The 24,978-nt window shown below is 46.4% G+C and overlaps 1 protein-coding gene and 1 long non-coding RNA gene across 13 annotated transcripts in view; both read left to right on the forward strand.

Moving 5' to 3' along the window:
• Window positions 1–24,978, forward strand: part of LOC125726907 (NACHT, LRR and PYD domains-containing protein 12-like) — a 137,761-nt gene that overhangs the window by 19,615 nt on the left and 93,168 nt on the right. For 10 of the 12 annotated variants that reach the window (XM_049003375.1, XM_049003369.1, XM_049003374.1 and 7 more), the window contains 7 exons: window positions 3,024–3,087; window positions 3,267–3,420; window positions 3,640–5,359; window positions 17,448–17,621; window positions 18,988–19,161; window positions 21,108–21,281; window positions 21,728–21,901. In XM_049003375.1, coding sequence (XP_048859332.1) covers window positions 3,024–3,087; window positions 3,267–3,420; window positions 3,640–5,359; window positions 17,448–17,621; window positions 18,988–19,161; window positions 21,108–21,281; window positions 21,728–21,901 — 2,634 coding nt within the window. The remainder of the gene's footprint in view (window positions 1–3,023; window positions 3,088–3,266; window positions 3,421–3,639; window positions 5,360–17,447; window positions 17,622–18,987; window positions 19,162–21,107; window positions 21,282–21,727; window positions 21,902–24,978) is intronic. The other 2 variants (XM_049003373.1, XM_049003380.1) reach the window with 1 other exon arrangement.
• On the forward strand, window positions 18,357–18,729 carry LOC125726927 (uncharacterized). Its single transcript, XR_007388469.1, has 2 exons — window positions 18,357–18,435; window positions 18,676–18,729. It is a non-coding gene; the product is annotated as an uncharacterized LOC125726927 (long non-coding RNA).

Raw genomic sequence — 24,978 nt, forward strand, 5'->3', positions numbered from 1 at the left:
TATAGCACCGGCAGATACTGTGTTTGTCTTGGGTTGCACCTGTGGTAATGGTCACCGGGGGGCGCTATAGCACCGGCAGATACTGTGTTTGTCTTGGGTTGCGCCTGTGGTAATGGACACCGGGGGGGCGCTATAGCACCGGCAGATACTGTGTTTGTCTTGGGTTGCGCCTGTGGTAATGGACACCGGGGGGCGCTATAGCACCGGCAGATACTGTGTTTGCCATGGGTTGCGCCTGTGGTAATGGTCACCGGGGGGCGCTATAGTACCGGCAGATACTGTGCTTGTCTTAGGTAGCGCCTGTGGTATTGGACACCGGGGGGCGCTATAGCACCGGCAGATACTGTGCTTGTCTTGGGTTGCGCCTGTGGTAATGGACACCGGGGGGCGCTATAGCACCGGCAGATACTGTGCTTGTCTTGGGTTGCGCCTGTGGTATTGGACACCGGGGGGCGCTATAGCACCGGCAGATACTGTGCTTGTCTTGGGTTGCGCCTGTGGTATTGGACACCGGGGGGCGCTATAGCACCGGCAGATACTGTGCTTGTCTTGAGTTGCGCCTGTGGTAATGGACACCGGGGGGCGCTATAGCACCGGCAGATACTGTGCTTGTCTTGAGTTGCGCCTGTGGTAATGGTCACCGGGGGGCGCTATAGTACCGGCAGATACTGTGCTTGTCTTGGGTTCCGCCTGTGGTAATGGACACCGGGGGGCGCTATAGCACCGGCAGATACTGTGTTTGCCATGGGTTGCGCCTGTGGTAATGGTCACCGGGGGGCGCTATAGCACCGGCAGATACTGTGTTTGCCATGGGTTGCGCCTGTGGTAATGGACACCGGGGGGCGCTATAGCACCAGCAGATACTGTGCTTGTCTTGGGTTGCGCCTGTGGTAATGGACACCGGGGGGCGCTATAGCACCAGCAGATACTGTGCTTGTCTTGGGTTGCGCCTGTGGTAATGGACACCGGGGGGCGCTATAGCACCAGCAGATACTGTGCTTGTCTTGGGTTGCGCCTGTGGTAATGGACACCGGGGGGCGCTATAGCACCGGCAGATACTGTGCTTGTCTTGGGTTGCGCCTGTGGTAATGGACACCGGGGGGCGCTATAGCACCAGCAGATACTGTGCTTGTCTTGGGTTGCGCCTGTGGTAATGGACACCGGGGGGCGCTATAGCACCGGCAGATACTGTGCTTGTCTTGGGTTGCGCCTGTGGTAATGGACACCGGGGGGCGCTATAGCACCGGCAGATACTGTGTTTGCCATGGGTTGCGCCTGTGGTAATGGACACCGGGGGGCGCTATAGCACCAGCAGATACTGTGCTTGTCTTGGGTTGCGCCTGTGGTAATGGACACCGGGGGGCGCTATAGCACCAGCAGATACTGTGCTTGTCTTGGGTTGCGCCTGTGGTAATGGACACCGGGGGGCGCTATAGCACCAGCAGATACTGTGCTTGTCTTGGGTTGCGCCTGTGGTAATGGACACCGGGGGGCGCTATAGCACCGGCAGATACTGTGCTTGTCTTGGGTTGCGCCTGTGGTAATGGACACCGGGGGGCGCTATAGCACCAGCAGATACTGTGCTTGTCTTGGGTTGCGCCTGTGGTAATGGACACCGGGGGGCGCTATAGCACCGGCAGATACTGTGCTTGTCTTGGGTTGCGCCTGTGGTAATGGACACCGGGGGGCGCTATAGCACCGGCAGATACTGTGTTTGTCTTGGGTTGCGCCTGTGGTAATGGACACCGGGGGGCGCTATAGCACCGGCAGATACTGTGTTTGTCTTGGGTTGCGCCTGTGGTAATGGACACCGGGGGGCGCTATAGCACCGGCAGATACTGTGTTTGTCTTGGGTTGCGCCTGTGGTAATGGACACTGGGGGGCGCTGGGCCCCGACAGCTGGGTGGTGTAAGCTGAGAGTCCTGCCTCCCCTCATGCTCCTCGCTTCCCCTCTCACCTGCTCTCACGCTTCCCCCAGTCCCCGGTCAGCACATCCCCCTCATAGCCTGATGGGATATGAATGTTTTGAAGGTTTGAGGCAGCATCACGTTTAAACTATGGTACCTTAAATCCGACAAGTTACCCCGATAAGCCAGTAACCCCGCTTCGTAGTACAGGCCACAGGACTTCAGTTCACGGACAGCTGTGTGTATGTTTTCCCTCACTGCTGACAGACAAAAGTGGGGGCCTGGAGACCAGCGGGTACAGAAGCAGGGGGGCCAGTCACTCGCAGAGCAGGCCACTCTATTTATAAGCAAAGCACAGCCTTATCCAGGGGGGGGGGGGTTTCACTGTTGACCAGCTGCATGGGAAGCTGTGTGCTCGCTCCCAGACAGCATGCTGGAAGTGGGCTTCTTATTACCGTACCAGGGTTTTATTTAGCTCTTTATATTCATTAATAGTCAAGAAGATTTTGGCAGGAAACGTGAGAACAGGAGGTCTGGAGCCTGATGTCACTGGGTACAAAGGGCTGCATAGAAAACTGTCCTTCCTGCCTGCTGTGTCTCTGTGTGCTGGAGCCTGATGTCACTGGGTACAAAGGGCTGCATAGAAAACTGTCCTTCCTGCCTGCTGTGTCTCTGTGTGCTGGAGCCTGATGTCACTGGGTACAAAGGGCTGCATAGAAAACTGTCCTTCCTGCCTGCTGTGTCTCTGTGTGCTGGGGCCTGATGTCACTGGGTACAAAGGGCTGCATAGAAACTGTCCTTCCTGCCTGCTGTGTCTTGTGTGCTGGGGCCTGATGTCACTGGGTACAAAGGGCTGCATAGAAAACTGTCCTTCCTGCCTGCTGTGTCTCTGTGTGCTGGAGCCTGATGTCACTGGTTCTCTTCTGCTGTCATGAGAAAATTAGGAAGCTGCCCTAGTGAATAAAGCTTAACATGGCAGATACATCTTTCCAGACTAATATACCACAAGGTTATTCTTTATCTGCAGTAACAGCAAGTTTAATGGGGAGATTTTCAGTCTTTCTGTTACATTTGTGTAGATGAATTGAGGTCTTTATGTTTCTGCCTTATTCACAGAGACCAAATGGAAGAATGCAGCTCAGATCTACATGATAAATCGGGTTTATCATCCATACTGAAGGTTTGTATCTATTGCAGATATATATTTTCTTAGTTGTTGTGTTAATTAGTTTATATTTTATAGCTGTATAATAAGAAATTCTTCATGTTAAAGGAAATATATTTAAAACTATGATTCACAAATGAAACTTTGAAAAGGTTCAGTGCAGGTAGCAATCATTAACTGTGACTTTATTTTAGTTCCCCAAGGATGAGCTGAAGAATTGTGTGAGTTACCTAGATCAGAATTACCCAGAATGCTCTGAGCCTCAGCTGGAGGAGGACAATGATCCGAACACACTGTACATCCTGAGGACCATGGAGCAAAATGATCTCGCTGACGTGCCGGAGAAGAGTAAGAACCTCATAACATTCTGTACATGTACAGCACTGTTTAAAAGTTTTGGGCAGAGAAAAGGATGTTTGAATGGTCTTCATGTTGGTATAAAACTATCATAACATGTATGGCACAGTGTGTGAGCCATTTGAAAACTTTCCTGAAGTCATCCCTGTATTTGCAGAAATCATGCAATACACCCATGTATGTTTTGAATTTCCTCTCATTTCTTTTCAGGAGAGTTCATGCTGCAATATCAGCAGGAAATCAAGCGTAAACTTAAGAAGCAGTTTGAGTGTGTATTTGAAGGGAAAGCTATGGGAGGACAGCCAACACTTCTCAGTGAGATTTACACAGAACTCTACATAACTGAAGGTGGGACTGGAGGAGTCAATGATGAACATGAAGTGAGACAGATTGAAACAGCATCCAAGAAAAGGCGAACAGAAGATACTACAGTCAAGTGCAATGATATATTTAAACCCTTATGTGAGCGTGAGACACCTATCAGAACTGTACTCACTAAAGGGGTGGCTGGTATCGGGAAAACAGTCTCTGTACAGAAATTTATTCTCGACTGGGCAGAAGGAAAAGCAAACCAGGATGTTCACTTCATATTTGCTCTTCCTTTCCGGAACCTGAATTTGATTAAGGATGAATACAGTCTGATTGAACTGCTTCACCGCTTTGTCCCAGAACTGAAATCATTTCAATCCACTGAGCTGTTTAGGTACAAGATCTTGTTCATCTTTGATGGTCTGGATGAGTGTCGCCTTCCTCTAGATTTTCAGAACAATGAGAGCTGGTTTGATGTAACAAAGAAAACGTCACTGGATGTGCTGTTGACTAACCTCATTAAGGGGAATCTGCTTCCATCCGCTGCCCTCTGGATAACCTCCCGGCCGGCAGCAGCCAATCAGATACCTCCTGAATGTGTCCACCGGGTGACAGAGATACGAGGGTTCAGTGATGCCCAGAAGGAGGAGTATTTCAGGAGGAGATTCAGTGATCAGAGCCTGGCCAGCAGGATTATCACACATGTGAAATCATCAAGGAGCCTCTTCATCATGTGCCACATACCTGTGTTCTGCTGGATTTCAGCCACTGTGCTTAAGAGGCTTTTTAGTGAGACTGACAGGGGAGAAATTCCAAGGACTCTGACTGAAATGTACACACACTTCCTGATCTATCAGTCATGTTTAAAAAATGACAAGTATATGAAAAACTATGAAACCAAACTTAAGGAATACAGCAAGGAATTCCTTTTGAAACTTGGTAAACTGGCTTTTGACAACCTTGAGAAAGGCAATCTCATATTTTATGAGGAAGATCTGACAAAGAATGGCATTGATGTCACTGAAGCTTCAGTTTACTCTGGAGTGTGTACAGAAGTCTTTAAAGAGGAATATGGGCTGTATCAGGATAAGGTGTACTGCTTTGTGCATCTGAGCATCCAGGAGTATCTCGCTGCTTTATACGTGTTTCTGTCAAACTCATCAGCTAAACTGCTGAAGACTGCATTGGATCAGGCATTAAAGAGCAAGAATGGACACTTGGACCTCTACCTCCGCTTCCTCCTGGGCCTCTCAACAGACTCCAGTAAGACTCTATTACAAAAACTACTGGGACAGACAGTAACCAGCTCACATAATATTACAGAAACAGCCAAATACATCAAGGAGAAAATACAGAGGAAATTATCTCCAGAAAGGACCATCAACCTGTTCCACTGTTTGTCTGAGCTGGGTGACAATTCTCTAGTAGAGGAAGTACAAAGATACCTGAATTCAGGAAGCCTTTCAGCAGAAGACCTCTCACCTGCACAGTACTCAGCTCTGGCCTTTGTGATGCTGATGTCAGATGAGGAGCTGGATGTGTTTGATCCGAAGAAATTCATCAGATCAGATAAAGAACACTGGAGGCTGCTGCCTGTGGTCAAGAACTCCAGGACGGCTCTGTAAGTGACGTGGGGATGGGAAATCATGTCTGGTCTGGCAGTAATACATGAATATTGTTTGATATGTATCATATGTATTATTTATTTCTCCTCTTGGATTAATAACTGTGATGTTTGTTTGATAATCCAGACCGCAGACTTTATAATGACTGAAGGTAGTAATGTAGTAACAAACAAAAAAGTGAGGTTTCCGTTCCCATCCAGTCTACCTTCTGATCACAGGCACAGCATCCTAACCTGCTATAGAAGCAGTGAGGGCTCTTTATAAGAACATAAGAACTATACAAACGAGAGGAGGCCATTCGGCCCATCAAGCTTGCTTGGGGAGAACTTAACTAATAGCTCAGAGTTGTTAAAATCTTATCTAGCTCTGATTTAAAGGAACCCAAGGATTCAGCTTGCACTACATTATCAGGAAGGCTATTCCTTACTCTGACTACACGCTGTGTAAAGAAGTGCTTCCTTAAATCCAGCTTGAAATGTTCTCCCGCTAATTTCCACCTATGGCCACGAGTTCGTGTATTTGAACTAATGCTGAAGTAACTATTTGGCTGAACAGCATCCAAACCTGTTAGAATCTTATATACCTGGATCATGTCCCCCCTCAGTCTCCTTTGCTTGAGACTGAACAGATTTAGCTCAAGTAACCTTTCCTCGTATGACATTCCTCTAAGACCAGGAATCATTTTTGTGGCCCTACGCTGCACCTTTTCTAAGGCCACAATGTCCTTTTTAAGATATGGTGACCAAACCTGCACACAATATTCTAGGTGAGGTCTCACCAAGGAATTGTATAATCTTAGCATTATCTCCCTGGACTTAAACTCCACACACCTGGAGATATACCCCAACATCCTATTGGCCTTTTTTATTGCTTCCCCACACTGGCGAGAATGGGACATGGAAGCATCAACATACACACCAAGGTCTTTCTCATGATCAGCTACCTTTATTTCAGTGACACCCATGAAATACCTGTACTTTATATTTCTGCTCCCTAGATGGAGTACCTTACATTTATTGACATTAAATTTCATCTGCCAGGTATCGGCCCAGTCACTAATTAAATCAAGATCCCGCTGTAGCTGCTGAGCCGCTAATTCAGTATCTGCTACACCACCCACCTTGGTGTCATCTGCAAATTTCACCAGTTTGCTGTATATATTGGTATCCATATCATTTATGTAAATTAGGAACAATAGTGGTCCTAAAATCGAACCCTGCGGTACCCCACTATGAATGCAGGCCCACTGTGACATTGTACCTCTTATAACTACTCGCTGTTTCCTATCTGTTAACCAGTTATCAATCCAGGTCGCTACGGTACCTAAAATACCTGTCGCTTTGAGTTTAAGTAGGAGCCTCTTGTGGGGGACAACATCAAAAGCCTTTTGGAAATCTAGTAGATGACATCATAGGCCTTCTTATCAACTTCCTGAGTAGCTTCCTCAAAAAACTCCAACAGATTCGTTAAACAGGATCTACCTCTCCTAAATCCATGCTGGCTATCCCGCAAAATGTTATTGGAGTCCAGGTAATCTACCATTTTCTCTTTGATTATAGCCTCCATAACTTTACCAGTTATACAAGTTAGACTGATTGGCCTATAGTTAGACAAATTACTTCTATCCCCTTTTTTGAAAATAGGCATTATGAAGGCGTGCTTCCAATCAGAAGGTACCACACCTTCAGATAAGGATTTTTGAAACAGTAAAGTTAAGGGTCGGCAAATAATATCCCTCATCTCTTTTAACACTATAGGTAAGATGCCATCAGGGCCCTGTGATTTATTTATTTTGAGCTTAGCTAGGCTTTGCAAAACATCTGCTTCAGTTATATATATATTAGCTATAGACAATGCTGGATAGGTAATAACTAGTAAATTACTAAGGTCCTCAACAGTGAATACCCGTGCAAAACTATCATTGGACTCATTTACTATATCAATGTCGTTTACTATTATAAGACCCTTACTATCCTGCAGATTAGTAATTTCAGGTTTTAGAGCTCTTTTAGAGTTAAAATACTGGAAGAAACTTTTAACGTCATCCTTAGCTTCCAATGCAACCATCCTTTCGACATTTCTTTTAGCTCGTCTAATATCATTTTTTAACTCAACCTGTAGACTTAGATATTCCTGCTTAATTCTGTCATCATCAGTTATTTTCCATTGCTGGAACAAAGCCCTTTTCCTCCTTACTTTATGCTTTATTTCCCTAGTAAACCACCTAGGTTGCAATTTCCTAGATTTATTCTTGCTGGAAACAGGTATGAAGTCCTCTTGCATTTGCAATAATGTGCTTTTAAAAAGTTCCCAGGCCTCTTCAACAGTTTTGTTATTTAACTCCATCCAGTTCACAGTTTCTAATTTTAGTCTCATACACTTAAAGTCAGCCTTCCTAACATTATATATTTTTGATTTGGACTTAGCTCTTCGAACACTAAACTTAACCTCAAATTTGACCATGTTATGATCACTAAAACGTCTAATTTACCAATCCTGTCCTGGTTATTAGAGAGAACAAGATCAAGAATGGCATCTCCCCTGGTAGGGGTGTTAACAAACTGAGTAAAAAAACAATCCTGTACTAATTCCACCATCTCCAGTTCATTTTCTCAAGAGCCAGTGACAATGTCCCACTGCATTCCTGGTAGATTAAAATCACCCATAACTACCACATCATTTTTATTGCTCATAGTCCTAATATCACTGTATAACAATCTGCTTTCCTCGGCAGCTATATTAGGTGTTCTGTAACAAACACCGACAATTAGGCTATTTGAGTTTTTAGCATCTAATTTTACCCATATTGCTTCTGTAGTTTTATTTATATCAGTAAGTTACCTTGCCTGCAAGTTTTCCTTTACATATACTGCAACACCACCTCCCTTTTTTCCTATACGATCCTTACGGAACAACGTGTAACCATCCATATTATATTCTTGTCCATCCTTTTCACTCAACCACGTTTCAGTTATTCCTATAATATCATAAGAGTCCGATGAGATTAAAGCCTCTAAATCATGAATTTTATTCCTAATACTTCTGGCGTTTAAATACAGACAACAAAGGGTAGGCCTATTACGGTGCCCACTTACAATATGATTATTTGGGGCTTTCCGTTTTCCCCCACTGACATAGTTAATTAACCTCCCTGCCCCCCCAGTCCCTAGTTTAAACATTTCTCAACTACTCTACACATACGCCTCCCCAATACACTGGTTCCCCTCTGGTTCAGGTGCAACCCATCCGGCTTGAACAGGTCCCACCTGTTCCAGAAGGTCCTCCAATGCCCCATAAACCGAAACCCCTCTTTCCTACACCATCCTTTTAGCCACGCATTTAATCTCCTTATCTCAGCTAACTTAGCCTGACTTGCACGTGGCACGGGGAGTATTTCGGAGAATACCACCGTGGACGTTCTGCTTCTAAGCTTATTGGCGACTTCTATAAATTTATCCTGCAGAACAGCCCTTCTACCCTTGCCTATGTCGTTGGTGCCAACATGCACCACGACAACTGGATCCACCCCAGCTGGGGCCAAAAGCTTATCCACACGATCTGGAAGGTCTCCTACCTGGGCACCAGGCAGGCAAGACACCGTACGGGACCCTCTATCACGCGTGCACACATAACTGTCTACTCCCCTAATAATGGAATCCTCCACTACCACAACCTCCCTCTTCCTGGGGGGAGGGGGCTCCTCAGTGCCCAAGGGCCCACCTGCCTCCCCAGTCCGTTCCGGCTCTAAAGTTGGAAGAACCTGAAACCTGTTCGACACAGTCACCTCAGGTGATGCCGCCTCTGCAACGTGTGTACGCCCTTTCCTGCGTCTACGACCTACGGTCACCCAGCTCTCTCGACCTCTCTGCTCTTCATTCTCCCCCCTCCCGGCTAGTGGCGTACATACCTTCTCCCTAAAAGGCGTATTAACTTGCTCCTCTAACTCACTGTTGCATTGGATGAGAGCCTGTTGCTCCTCAAGGTCGCGAACCTTGACCATGAGCGAGTCCACTAGCTTACTTCGCTCGCAGATGAAGTCCGACTGGACACTAACGTCCAGAAGGGCAAACATGTTGCAAACGCAACACTGAGCTGGCCCCATAATTAACTAACTCACTATGACCCCGTACTCCCAGCCCAGTAAATTTATATAGTGTATTTAACTTTAAAGATTAATTAGCGTACCGTTAAATGCAATAAAGTGCCGAGTACACTAAAATAAATTACTTGGGTTGAAACGGAACTTAATTATTATTTTTATTTAAAATTTTAAATCCGATAAAATTACTACTTCTTACCAAAAGAACTTCTGCCTGAACCAAGTATGAACTAAAAACAAAACGAAATCGAAGTTGCTCTTGGGAGGTCGAAAAACCACAAAACCCCCCTCACAGCAGGCTACTGCCGGAGCGGGGAAAAAATTGGAAAATGTCCTCCCGGCCCCGACTCCCGACTGACTGAGCAAAGCTCAGGAGCAACTGTCCTTTTCTGGCGCCGAGTAACGTTACCGACGTTAGATATTATTAGCTATTACGCCCCGCCGGTGTTACGGAGTTAAACGCGAACAGAAAACGCAGCTCACTGCCCGTAACAATCGCGCTGTTAATAAACAGACAGGACAGACAAGCAGTCACGCCGACCGAAATAAGAACAATAAATAGAAATAACACAGCCACCCACTAAACAATTAAAGCACACAAACACTCAGAATATACGTTCCAAACACCCCAAAAACAATCACAAACAATCCCAAAACAATCGCTGCAGCTCAACACCACTCTCTCGCAGTATCCCAGCAATCTCTCGCAGCAATCCCAGGATCCCAGGTTAGTAAACCCAGGTTGGCATATTTGGTCTGTTATGTCTTAGGCCTTAGGCAAGAAGAGATCCACAGGGTGTATAAGTGGTATGTGAGTGTTATTGTCAGCAGGCGTGTTCATGTGATGGAGCCCAGAGCTGGGAGCTTCTGTATGACTGCTGTCTCTGGCTGCTCACTGGCGGCCTCTGCTGGCCACAGCTGCTCCTGGCTGAGGATGTGACGACACATTTATTATTATTATTATTATTATTATTATTATTATTATTTATTTATTTGCCTTTGGGACAAATAAAGTATTTTTCATTTGAGCTGGGATTTTAGTTCCTTCACCTTTGTATTTCTCAGCTCGCTTTTCGGAGGGAAGTTAATGTCGTAGCTTTTATGAACAGTCCGAAAATGTCGCTCCCCCTTTCCCTTCTTCGGAATAGCGACGGTACACCGACAGATGAGGCAAACGCACTTCGAATATGACATTGTGGAAAAAAATCAGTCTTCCCCCCATTCCGTATGGAAGTGGTAGGTTTTTGGCTTCTTACTTAGTTCAGCTCCCCCATTCATTTTTATACCCTTTCTTTAGTTTAGCAGAAATAAATTGGAGGCTAATCAGGCGACTCGGCCGCTTGCTGGAGTTTGGCAGCAGCTGGTGTGGCTGAATGCGTCATCCATCCTCTATTTTTATATGCCATACGATCTGACCAGGCTACTTTTGTGATCGACCGGTAGATTGCGATCGACCTATTGGGCACCCCTGGTATAGCGTGTTTTCACGACATTACATTGTCTCAAAGTGCTTTACAGCATCCCCACCCAAAGCCCCCAGTGAGCAAGTCAGAGGAGACAGTGGCAAGGAAAAGCTCCCTAGAAGGAAGAAACCTTGGGAGGCACCAGACTCAAAGGGGGAGCCCATCCTCCAGGGGGCAGCAGAGGAAGCCCTAACCCTAACCAGACCCAAAGCGGGGAGCCCATCCTCCAGGAACTGGCAGAGGAAGTCAAATGATCAAGATGACGAAGTCCTAATAAACATTTTTCCAGTCTTAACATTTCAGTCACAAAGCGGGGGGTAGGGAGGTGATGGCAGGCAGGTGCTGGAGCTGTTCTCAAATGGCAGGGTGAACAGTAGTACAGCAGGAGGGCATACAGGATAAGGCGTCACAGGCCGGAAGGGCGTCACTGGTAGTGGAGACGTCGCAGGCAGCAGGGTAGACAGGATATGTTGATAAGTTGGGGTCTCCAGTCAGCACAGCCCAGTATAGGGAGGGGAAATAAAATGTGCAATTAGGGGAGACTAGAGGCAGTGCAAACAGATAGGTGAGTGCAGTATGTAAGCTCCAGCAGATATGGCTATGGCAGCGTAAGTAGGAGGGAGAGGCAGGTGGGAACGCAGGCATGGGGGGTCTCTGAACGTCAGCATTCCAATTCCACAATTGTGAAGCTAGAGTGACAGACTGACAGTTCAGTTCATCCAAAGCCAATGGCACCGATCCCCACCCAGCTCTACACCTCACACTCTAGGTCTGACTGGGAGTGAGCAGTTAGCTAGAACTAGAACTAGAGTCCCTATATGCTAAAGAGGTGTGAACTTGAATATTGAGAGTCTGTCTGAATCCCCAAGACCATTCCACAGCTGAGCAGCTCTATAACAGAAAGCTCTGCAGCCTGCCGTAGCTCTTTCTACCCTGGGTACTAACAGATATCCTGCTCCTTGAGATCAAAGAAAGCGAGGAGGGTTGTATAAGACCAGCAGATTACTAAGGTATTCTGGTGAAAGGCCATTCAGTGTTTTATAAGTTAATAGCAGTATTTTGTAGTCAATCTGAGCCTTAACTGGAATCCAATGAAGGGAGGATAGAACTGGACTAATATGATAAATTTTTTCAGTGTTTGTAAGAACTCTGGCTGCTGCATTCTGTACCAGCTGAAGTTTATGTAAGGATCCAGATGGGCAACCAGAAAGGACGACATTACAGTAGCCCGGTCTGGAAGTTATATAGGCATGTATTAGTGTTTCTGCATCATGAAAGGAGAGCATCTTCCGAAGCTTGGCTATGTTCCGTAGAAGATAGAACGCAGCTCTAGTAATACTTTTTATATGAGGATTGAAACATAAATCTGAACCAGATCTCTGACTACTGTGTTAGGTCGGTAGGAAGACCACCGAGGTTGAGGTTGTCAAAGTTATTTCAAGCAGCCTTGTGACCAATTAACAGTACTTTTGTTTCTTCTGTGTTTGACGTAAAGAAATTACATCGCACTAAGTCTTTGCTTCTTGAACACTGTTAGCTGTTCCTTATAGTTTTTTGGCTGTTGATCACGAAAATAACATTCAGATTTGCCCATCACTTACTGTGTCATTGATATCTTCAGTTTTGTCATGTTTTTTCTTATATTTGTGTCCAACATTTTTTGTTTCTTTAAGAGACCCATCAACAGTGTTTTGTACAGTCTGGGAATGTCCAGGCATGGAATCAGGCCATGTTGGAAGCTGTTCTGTGGAAGTTTGCAGCCCAGGCATGCCTGGGTAGGCCGGAGCCAGCTGGACACTGCATCAGCAGGCTATAGACGTCCTCTTTGGGTTAATATAGACCTGATAGTGTGTATGTATTGTTTCAGAACATTGCACTGCCTCAGCAGGCTATAGACGTCCTCTTTGGGTTAATATAGACATGATAGTGTGTATGTATTGTTTCAGAACATTGCACTGCCTCAGCAGGCTATAGAAGTCCTCTTTGGGTTAATATAGACATGATAGTGTGTATGTATTGTTTCAGAACATTGCACTGCCTCAGCAGGCTATAGACGTCCTCTTTAGGTTAATATAGACCTGATAGTGTGGATGTATTGTTTCAGAACATTGCACTGCCTCAGCAGGCTATAGACGTCCTCTTTGGGTTAATATAGACCTGATAGTGTGTATGTATTGTTTCAGAACATTGCACTGCCTCAGCAGGTTATAGACGTCCTCTTTGGGTTAATATAGACCTGATAGTGTGTATGTATTGTTTCAGAACATTGCACTGCCTCAGCAGGCTATAGAAGTGCTCATTGGGTTAATATAGACCTGAAAGTGTGTATGTATTGTTTCAGAACATTGCATTGCCTCAGCAGCAATGTAGCAAGTAAGGTAGATGCTATAGACATTTGCAGTATGATTAGTGTCAGTCGATATGTCTCATCAATGTCTTAACAGCCGCATTACATTCTGCTATATTTGTTACGAATATACACTTACGCCTCAGAGATGCTCAATGGCTGCTCCTGTGAAGAAAGTATATCATTTGTACAGCTGTAAACTCAGTGATCAAGACAAGTAATGGGGGCCTCACATTGTTATGTGACATGTGCTGTCTGTGTGAGACCCTGCCTCAGAGGCACTCAGAAGACCATGTCGTTTGCTGTCCTGATGATATGGCGAGAACAGCAGGACCATGTGACGGACTGTTACTTCTCTTTGAATAATGTGTCTGGTTTCTCTGCTAAAAACAAGTAGTCAGTTGAATACCCTAATGTGCCTTCAGCAATGAGACCTGTGCCACATGACCACAGTCCTCCAATCCCGAAACCACCAGAGGAATGGACCTTAGACGAGCCAGAGGGAGAAACTGCAATGCAGGGAACTGGCAGTGACAATGATCCGGATTTTAAACTGTGCTCATAAGTGTGGTGGCTCTGAGGCTAGGGTTCTGTACCAGTAACCAGAAGGTTGTGGATTCAAATCCCCGGAATGCCCTGACTGATTCTACTTTGTTGGACCCTTGATCAAGGCCCCTTAATCTGTGATTGTTTCACCCTGGATATGATATTAATCTGCAAGGCCCTGCAAGGGGCTAGGATAGCAGCAGACGTTGTTGTTAAAGGATCACTGTCATTCTCCATGTGAATATTAAAATCAGCAACAATCTGCAAACTCCTTGCTGGTGATTGTAAGTGTAGAACTACAAAGAGATGATCCAGCAAGACTAAGAAGAATGATTTCAAATGTGCTAAAGCTATAAGCACTTTGCTCAGACACTCCTTTGTTAGACTGAAATATTGCAGGAGCTGTAATCAGCTGGAGTAGATTCATTTAGTGCCATGAATTCATTCAGTCTAAGTCAGGTCTCAGTAAGGCATAAGGACCAAGACTAAAATCAGTAATTATTTCATTTATTAGTAGCACCTTAGCAGCCAGTGATCTTACATTCATTACATTAATTACATTAATTAATTAATGTAATTTCTCTTTGGCTCTCAGCGGAGGCGGTCGCACTTCTCTCCCTCTCCCTCCCCTTATCTTCCCTGCTTCGCTCCTCTCGTCTCGTCTAGTCTACTGTCTTATACTTGAAGAGACTCTCTCTGCTCTGCTCTCCAAACTACGAGAAATTATGGATTTGATCAGCTGGTCTCTCAACGCAATTGACACCATCTTCTCAACGAGAAGCCTGGGTTCGGGGGAACCTAACTGTCCAGCGGGAACGTACGCGGCTGGCTACACGATGGACGGATGGGAGCGGTGGAGGGTCGTGTGCCTGGCAGCTCTTTCCGTGGAGGACATTGAAGACATCTACCTATTCGGAACTATGATTACAGGTATTATGCTGATTGGATTAGGCATTGCCCTGGTTCATCAAAATTGAAGAAGACGGTGACAGCCTCTCAAAGCCCCACTAGGCTGGCCGGAATGATTGATGGAGTGGGCAGAGCTGTTAGCACTCAGACTGTGAAACTGGATAACATCATGGAGAAGCTCACAGCTTTGCAAAACTTATTGGATGGCGGAGACCAGCGTGGACATTAGAGGAGCTGGAAATTACAGCTTCTCGCACGGAAACCCAAACAACCTTATTCTATCAAGCTTCTGGCTCCCCTCAATCAGCACTGGCCTTGGCCAAGGCTGCTGCAGAACAAAAAGCTCCCCCGGAAGAACAGGCAGTGAGACTCTCTTGCATTCCTCTCCCCCAATCCCAAGGACTTGCACCCTCCCCCCATCCCACGCCTTCGCCGCTTCATACCCCCAGCGTGAACAGGCGGGTCTGTGACCAGCGCCTCCATGGCTGCAGGACCGGATGGCTGTTTGTCTATGCTGGACTACCTCCACCTCCCCATTCCCTCACCCGTTGCGAGTCGTGTCTTTTCATGTTGTACGATGTAGTGATCATGTGCTTATGTTGCTGAGGTGTTTTCTCCTCCTCTCTCCTCATGTCATCCTGTTTCTCTTTTTCTCTCCTCCCCTGTCTCCTGGCCGGTCTACCCCCTACTGTGATGTTGTATATGTAAGGTCGGGCGATGGCCTGCTTTTCGCTGGTACTTGTGACTAGTGACATGGTATATTGCAACAGCAATAAAGGGTTTGAATCAAATCAAATCAAATCAAATCAAATCAAATTAATTGGACTTACATTAAGTCCAATTTTTAGCCTTGCATTACACCTATTATCTAATAACAGATTCAGTTTAATTATTATTAAGTTATTATTACATACACTACGGTGGAATAGACCTCCACGGTTAAAAGTGCGGGGAACAGACAGTAACATGAGCCCTAGGTAATGACTCTTGGCTCTGGCTAGTCAGCGATTTGCCTGGAGACTATGAGCTATGCTTTTGGACAGGAGATCAGCACCAGCCCACGAGGGGTGAATACCGTCCCTCTTCAAAAGCCCAGGCCTACTCCCAAACATTTGCCAGTTATCTATGTAACCCACACCGTTTATCGGGCACCATTCCGACAGCCAGCGATGCAGCAACGATAATCTGCTGTATATTTCACCACCACGTCTAGTAGGGATGGGGCCAGAGCGCGTTACTGACACACACATCTTCTTTGCAAGGCTGCCCACCTCTATGAAATTTGTAACTATTGACTGTGAATTGCAGAAGCACGACCGGTCAATTGTTACAGCTCTACATTAATTTTATTGTTCTTTTTTTAAGATGTGAACAGAATGCACAACCATTTTTTTATTTTATGCATTTAATTTTATCAGTTATTGTGGGGGGGGGGGTCACTCCCCCCAGAAGTCATAGAGGTTAGAGGCCCCTGTGAGGGAGGGGCCCCTACAGAGAACATAGATGGTTAAAGTACTTTATGGTGGTATTTTATTATTTTTTATTTATTTGTTATATATATATATATATATATATATATATATATATATATATATATATATATATATATATATATATATATATATATATATATATATATATATATATATATATAGACTCTATTTTAATTTCTTTTGTGCTTATTTTCATTTACTCTGTGCTTATTTGGATTTCTTTCTTTCTAAGTATTTGTAAAGCGCTTTGTAAACCCTGTGGTTAAAGCCATATACATAATAATTGATTGATTGATTCAGATAGATGAGAGAGAGAGAGAGAGAGAGAGAGAGAGAGAGAGCATTGTGAAGCTCAAAATTCCCACCAGAAAGTTCAATTTCAATGGCTGACAGTCTGGCTGCTGACTCACAGATAGAAGTTGGTGATGTGACAATACTGAACTTACAATAATGGCAAAGGCACAGTTACTGTGAGGGACAATGCTTGTGAAATTCTGCACTAAAATGGCAATGTTTCTGTTTTACTGCTTCAGAATCTTAGGCTAGAGGGCTGAACTGAAAGCAAATCATGAATCCTTCTGTTATCTTGCTTTGTATGTAGCCTAAGCGTGTTTCCCCAGCAAAGCCGATAATCGCCGGTTAGTCACTGTCAGATATCAACCCCGGGATACTTGTCTGATTACGCTGATTACCAATAATATCGTCATGTCACTCAGACCTAACTGGTGATTTGACATGATCCCAGGTATAACAATACAGGGAAAAAGGATTTTACTCATGGGATCAGGAATCCAAGTGCCAGTTGCTGCTGCATTAGCTGCTGTGGATGTTCACATCTCCTCCTTTCAGTGATACGTGTGGAGTGTAGGGACACCTGGCAGAGAGACAGCTAAGGACTGCACTGGAAGCACTGGTATGACTGTTATGGGAGGTTCACATCCATCTTGATGTCCATGTGTTCATATATATTCTGTGATTTTTGGCTGTAGCTTGTACTTAATGCTTTTACCTCTAGTTTTGAGCTAAGATGCACTGACTCACAATTAGTGATCATCTGACTGCAGCAAAGTACCAAGATGCACAGGACACTCTGCAGACTGTAATTCATTTTGAAATGTAAGCTGTGCTGCTAATTATATTGAAAACAAATGCAGATTGTAATGTTTGGTATTTAGCTAATGTGTAGGATGTGTATATGTCTGTGTCTTAAAGTGTTTTCTGTTCCAGGCTGAACAGCTGCGGGCTCACAAATGAACACTGTGAAATGCTGACTTCAGCTCTAAGATCAAACTCCTCACCCCTGAGAGAGCTGGACCTGAGTGACAATGACCTAAAGAATAAAGGAGTGACGCTGCTCTCTACTGGACTAGGGGATTCACAGTGTAAACTGGGGTTACTGAGGTCAGTATTACTGGGTATTCCACAGTCTCCACCAGCATCCAGCGTTTTCACAAGAACACGGCAGACTCTTGTGCTCAGTGATTTCCCAGCTCTGATCTCTTCAGTGTTCTGGATGTGAATCTTCCCAGTCTGGTCTCCTTGCCCTTGACATCCCTGCCAGGCGTCATCCTCACTGCCATCAGGGTCTGCTTGGGACAGAACTGTGGATGAGGGAGGAAGGTGGTAGACAGGAGGAGACTGAGACTGCTACCTGACCTCAGATCTGGGCTCACAAACCATTAAATCATCAATTTATATGTAATTTCACTGTAATTTCAGCTTCAAAACACAATTCCAGTTGTGTCAGCCAGTAGGCAGTTTTATTGTAGTGTGGTAGGAGTTTAAGGACTAAAGGCAGCGATGTGTGACTGGACTGAAGCCTGAGGCAGACTTTATTAAAAATAAAAATGACAGCAGGAAGAGGAAAGTTTGGGGCGGCTGGTGGCAGTCAGTGGCGTCCTCATTCCGAGTCGGGGTCTCTGGGTGTGAGAGACGGGCGACGTGAGGGAGACACTGCTGTCTGTTCCCAGGTGAGGTGGGAGGAGAGAAAGCAGAACAAAAGGGGCGGAAGGCAGGGTAACGCGGAGCAGCCGGTGTCTGGGGGTCACAGGTGAGGGGGGAGGAAAGAAAACAGAACAAAAGGAGCGGAAGGCAGGGTAACGTGGAGCAGCCGGTGTCTGGGGGTCACATGTGAGGTGGGAGGAGAGAAAGCAGAACAAAAGGAGCGGAAGGCAGGGTAACGTGGAGCAGCCGGTGTCTGGGGGTCACAGGTGAGGTGGGAGGAGAGAAAGCAGAACAAAAGGAGCGGAAGGCAGGGTAACGCGGAGCAGCCGGTGCCTGGGGGTCACAGGTGAGGTGGGAGGAGAGAAAGCAGAACAAAAGGAGCGGAAGGCAGGGTAACGTGGAGCAGCCGGTGTCTGGGGGTCACAGGTGAGGTGGGAGGAGAGAAAGCAGAACAAAAGGAGCGGAAGGCAGGGTAACGCGGAGCAGCCGGTGTCTGGGGGTCACGGGTGAGGTGGGAGGAGAGAAAACAGAACAAAAGGAGCGGAAGGCAGGGTAACGTGGAGCACCAGCGTGATGATGGTTTGGTTTGGAAATTAAATGCTCATTTATGGTCGTTAATTCACATGATTCAGGATGTCAGACTAAAAGCTGAACTTCAGTGAGTCGTGTATGATCACTGTGTTACAGTTACATCTTTTGCAGAAAAACTGCCACTAAACCCCTGAGAGCTCATCACTGCTGCTGGTCTCTTCTTCACTTCATACAGCTAATTACATGCAAATAGACGGCTGTAGAAAACAATGTTTTCATTTCCTTTCTGCAGGCTGTCGAGCTGTAGAGTCAGAAAAGAAGGCTGTTCTTCCCTGGCTTCAGCTCTGAGGTCAAACCCCTCACACCTGAGAGAGCTGGACCTGAGTGACAATGACCTGCATGATTCAGGAGTGAAGCTGCTCTCTGCTGTACTGGGGGATTCACACTGTAAACTGGAGATACTGAGGTTAGTAATACTGGGTATTACACACCGTTAACTGGAGATACTGAAGTTAGTATTACTGGGTCTTCAACAGCATCCAGCTTTTTCACAAGAACACGGCAGACTCTGTACACCCCTCTCCTTCAGGAGATCCTCAGTGATTTCCCAGCTCTCATTTCTTCAGGGTTCTGGATGTTAATCTTTCCCAGTCTGGTCTCCTTGCCCTTGACATCTGTACCAGGCCTCATCCTCACTAGCATCAGGTTCTGCTTGGGACAGGACTGTGGATGAGGGAGGAGGGTGGTAGACAGGAGGAGACTGAGGCTGCTGCCTGACCTCAGGTTTGGGCTCACATACCATGAAACCATCAGTTTATTTGTACTTTCACTGTAATTTAAGTTTCAAAATACAATTCCAGTTGTTTCAGGCAGTGGGCAGTTATATTATAGTGTGGTATGAGTTTAAGGACATACAGGCAGCGATGGGTGACTGGACTGAAGCCTCAGTGAGGCAGGCTTTAGTAAAAATAAAAATGACAGCAGGAAGAGGAAAGTTTGGGGCGGCTGGTGGCAGTCAGTGGCGTCCTCATTGCGAGTCGGGGTCTCTGGGTGTGAGAGACGGGAGACGTGAGGGAGACACTGCTGTCTGTTCCCAGGCGAGGTGGGAGGAGAGAAAATGGAACAAAAGAAGCGGAAGGCAGGGTAACGCGGAGCAGCCGGTGTCTGGGGGTCAAAGGTGAGGTGGGAGGAGAGAAAACAGAACAAAAGGAGCGTAAGGCAGGGTAACGCGGAGCAGCCGGTGTCTAGGGGTCACAGGTGAGGTGGGAGTAGAGAAAGCAGAACAAAAGGAGCTGAAGGCAGGGTAACGCGGAGCAGCTGGTGTCTGGGGGTCACAGGTGAGGTGGGAGGAGAGAAAGCAGAACAAAAGGAGCTGAAGGCAGGGTAACGCGGAGCAGCCGGTGTCTGGGGGTCACAGGTGAGGTGGGAGGAGAGAAAGCAGAACAAAAGGAGCGGAAGGCAGGTTAACGCGGAGCAGCTGGTGTCTGGGGGTCACAGGTGAGGTGGGAGGAGAGAAATCAGAACAAAAGGAGCGGAAGGCAGGTTAACGCGGAGCAGCTGGTGTCTGGGGGTCACAGGTGAGGTGGGAGGAGAGAAAACAGAACAAAAGGAGCGGAAGGCATGGTAACGCGGAGCAGCCGGTGTCTGGGGGTCACAGGCGAGGTGGGAGGAGAGAAAACAGAACAAAAGGAGAGGAAGGCAGGGTAACGCGGAGCAGCCGGTGTCTGGGGGTCACAGGTGAGGTGGGAGTAGAGAAAGCAGAACAAAAGGAGAGGAAGGCAGGGTAACGCGGAGCAGCCGGTGTCTGGGGGTCACAGGTGAGGTGGGAGTAGAGAAAACAGAACAAAAGGAGAGGAAGGCAGGGTAACGCAGAGCAGCCGGTGTCTGGGGGTCACAGGTGAGGTGGGAGGAGAGAAAACAGAACAAAAGGAGAGGAAGGCAGGGTAACGCGGAGCAGCCGGTGTCTGGGGGTCACAGGTGAGGTGGGAGTAGAGAAAGCAGAACAAAAGGAGAGGAAGGCAGGGTAACGCAGAGCAGCCGGTGTCTGGGGGTCACAGGTGAGGTGGGAGGAGAGAAACCAGAACAAAAGGAGAGGAAGGCAGGGTAACGCGGAGCAGCTGGTGTCTGGGGGTCACAGGTGCACCAGCGTGATGATGGTTTGGTTTATAAATTAAATTATTAAATGCTCATTAATGGTCGTTAATTCACAGTGACTTCAGCAATTATTCAGATTAAAAGGTGAGCTTCAGTGAGTCGTGAAGGATCACTGTGTTACAGTTATATCTTTGCAGAGAAGCAGGCCCTAATCCTCTGAGAGGCGACCACTGCTGCTGGTCTCTCCCTCACTTTATACAGCTAACTACATGCAAATAGACGGCTGTAGAAAACAAGGTTTTGATTTTCTTTCTGCAGTCTGTCAGGCTGTAGAGTCAAAGAAGAAGGCTGTTCTTCCCTGGCTTCAGCTCTGAGGTCAAACCCCTCACACCTGAGAGAGCTGGATTTGAGCTACAATCACCCAGGAGACTCAGGAGTGAAGCTGCTCTCTGCTGTACTGGAGGATCCCAGCTGTAAACTGGAGAAGCTGAAGTGAGTACAGAATATGCATTTTTACAAAAAAGATACTGGATACCAAGAAATCCCACAATGCATTTCAGCAGCTACATAATAAACAAACACAAACAGCTTCTTTTTTCTTCTCCTACTTCCTTATATCCCACAATCTTATCAGCCCTCAATAGATGTTAGAAATAATTAAACAGTGAAGCAGGAAACATCCATTCAATCATATAATCCATACAAAACATTTGTGTAGGTTAGAAACGTTAACGGTACTGTTACAGTTAAACATGTTCATTAACATGTTATGGACAAAAATATAACGGACAGCAATCAGAATTGGACGATTGTTAAAAATGGTTATTAATAAATTAATTGTTTTCTAAAAATCCTTTATGTCATGGACCCTATTCTCTTTATTTGAATAGAGTACTGCAGTGTATAAAGTGGATTTAAAATGGTTTCATTTCTTTAAGGATGAGCCGGTGTGAACTCACTGAGAAATGCTGTGAGGCGCTGGCTTCAGCTCTCAGATCAAACTCCTCACCCCTGAGAGAGCTGGACCTGAGTAACAATGACCTGCCGGATTCAGGAGTGAAGCTGCTGTCTGTTGGGTTGGGGGATTCACACTGTAAACTGGAGATACTGAGGTCAGTATTACTGGGGATTCCACACTGTAAACTGGGGGTACTGTGGTCAGTATTACTGGGTATTCTACACTGTAAGCTGGAGATACTGAGGTCATTATTACTGGGTATTCCACATTGTAAGCTGGAGATACTGAGGTCAGTATTACTGGGTAGTCCACAATGTAAACTGGAGATACTGAGGTCAGTATTACTGGGGATTCCACACTGTAAACTGGGGATACTGAGGTCATTATTACTGGGTATTCCACACTGTAATCTGGAGATACTGAGGTCATTATTACTGGGTATTCCACATTGTAAGCTGGAGATACTGAGGTCAGTATTACTGGGTAGTCCACAATGTAAACTGGAGATACTGAGGTCAGTATTACTGGGGATTCCACACTGTAATCTGGGGATACTGAGGTCAATATTCCTTGGTATTCCACACTGTAAACTGAGAATACTGAGGTCAGTATTACTGGGTATTCTACACTATAAACTGGGGATACTGAGGTCAGTATTACTGGGTATTCCACACTGTAAACTGGGGATATTGAGGTCAGTATTACTGGGTATTCTACACTATAAACTGGGGATACTGTGGTCAGTATTACTGGGTATTCCACACTGTAAACTGGAGACACTGAGGTCAATATTACTGGGTATCCCACACTGTAAACTGGAGATACTAAGGTAGAAAATAACTAATGATTTCAAAATAAAGCAGGAGTATCTAAGTCTAAAGGTCGAGTTAAAAAATAACATTAGACTCTAAGAGGAATGTAGAAAGGAAGATTGCATTAGAGGCTAAGGATGACATTAAACATTTCTTCCAATATTTTAACTCCAAAAGAGCTCTAAAAGCTGAAATCACTAATCTGCAGGATAGTAAGGATCTTATAAATGAAATTGATATAGTAAATGAGTTTAATGATTATTTTACCTGTGTGTTCACAGTAGGGGACACAAGTAACTTACCACCATTTAGTACAAATACAGCATCGTCTATAACCAATATACAGTCCCTCCACCATTATCGGCACCCCTTGTAAAAATTTGTAAAAAGTGTTAGAAAAAAATCCACCTTTTGGTGAAGTAGCTTCATGTGAGCACTGAAAACATGAGAAAAATGCAACCTTTCATTGAAATAAATTTATTCAAAGAAAAACAAATCAGTTTCCTCCGGGTACTCCGGTTTCCCCCCACAGTCCAAGGACATGCTGGGGCTAATTGGAGTTGATAAATTGCTCGTAGGTGTGCCTGTGAGAGTGAATGGTGTGTGAGTGTGCCCTGCGATGGGCTGGCCCCCCATCCTGGGTTGTTCCCTGCCTCGTGCCCATTGTTTCCGGGATAGGCTCCATACCCCCCGCGACCCAGTAGGATAAGCGGTTTGGAAAATGGATGGATGGATGTTAGCTTGCTATTGCTTCCCGCAACATGTGGCTCGGCGATGAGGATCCATTAAAGTCTGTCCGGGGAGAACCCAGTCGATCTTCCGACAGAATGAACATGACAATCGACTTGCCCTCTGCCTTTACTGGTGATGGGAGCCAAAGGTTCCTCTGCTGGGTGAGGCAGCTGGACGTGGCGGTGAAGGCATCTTCAGGCTGTAGCCGTGACTATTATGATGAATTAGTGCGAATTCTTCCGACTTGCTTGAGTGGGGCAGCTTTTCTGTTATGGGACAGCCTGCCCGCTGCAGTGCAATCTGATTACGCCACGTCTAAAGAGAAGCTTAAAGAGGCGTTCGGACAAAAACAGTTTATGGACGAAAAGAGTTTATGTCGTGCTTCAGAGCTTCGCTTTCTGCCCGATCGCGTGCTCCCAGTCAGAGCTTCACTTTCTGCCCGATCGCGTGCTCCCAGTCAGAGCTTCACTTTCTGCCCGATCGCGTGCTCCCAGTCAGAGCTTCACTTTCTGCCCGATCGCGTGCTCCCAGTCAGAGCTTCACTTTCTGCCCGATCGCGTGCTCCCAGTCAGAGCTTCACTTTCTGCCCGATCGCGTGCTCCCAGTCAGAGCTTCACTTTCTGCCCGATCGCGTGCTCCCAGTCAGAGCTTGGATGTATCCTGTATGCTGCTGGAATAAGTCGGTTGGTGCAGGAGGCTTTTCCGGATTATGGAAGTGTGGCGTAGCGGGAGGAGAAGTTTAGGCGCTTTCTCGCTGGGCTGGACCCCTTTTTAAGACAAAGTGCCTCGGGCAGGGGGCTACAGATTTGGAGGAGGCTCTGCTGATAGCGGGACGATGCGACATTGCATGAGAAGCCCTGAAGATAGACTATGTGAGTGCACCTTCTAGCAGCCGTCGTATTAGCGATGATGCTGCTGTACACAGTCGATGGTCTTAGATGTGCAGATGATGGACTTGCTGAGGTGGTGCGATTCCTTAGGAAGGAGATTAAAGAGATTTATGAGAGAATCGCAGACTGAGATCTGCAGTGGGGGGCACCATACAGACGGGGTGGGCGCTCTCCTGATCGCGATTCTCAGGTACCTGAAGGGGGCAGCCCGTGGCAGGACCGCCGATCGCAGCACCGTGGGGGACGCAGCCCCCGATCAAGCTGGCGCTCTCGACAGGAGGATGAGCAGAGTAAGCGAGGTGTGCGATTTCTGTCACCACGCCGAGTTAATGACAATAGTCAGCAGGGAAACAGAGCAGCTGGTGCCGAGGCCCAGAAATCAGCTCACCTTCATATGGGCCCCATGATCGTGGAGACTCCTGCTGGGGGATGTGAGATAGACACTCATAAGTGTGAGCAGCAGACTTCATACCTGAAAGGGACTGTGGACGGCACTGTCGTAGCTATACTGGTGGACTCAGGGGCTTGTGTGTCTTTAGTGCTGATTTTCACCTGTCAGTTTCGGCACTACGGATTCGCCCCCTGACGAAAAACTGCATTAACTCCTGTGCAGTAAATGGACAAAGGTTGGACACTCCAGGTACTATTACTGTGACTTTTCACCTCGGGCCTGCATTCCTCACCAGGAACCATTCACTCTTAGACCTGAGCCGGGGTATGTTACAGTTATGGGACATTAGCGTTCCCCTGCCACGGAGCAGAGAGTTACTTCCGGAGTGCTGCAGTGTGTCACTGGC

The sequence above is a fragment of the Brienomyrus brachyistius genome, unplaced genomic scaffold, assembly GCF_023856365.1.
Source record: "Brienomyrus brachyistius isolate T26 unplaced genomic scaffold, BBRACH_0.4 scaffold79, whole genome shotgun sequence".
Lineage (NCBI taxonomy): Eukaryota > Metazoa > Chordata > Actinopteri > Osteoglossiformes > Mormyridae > Brienomyrus > Brienomyrus brachyistius.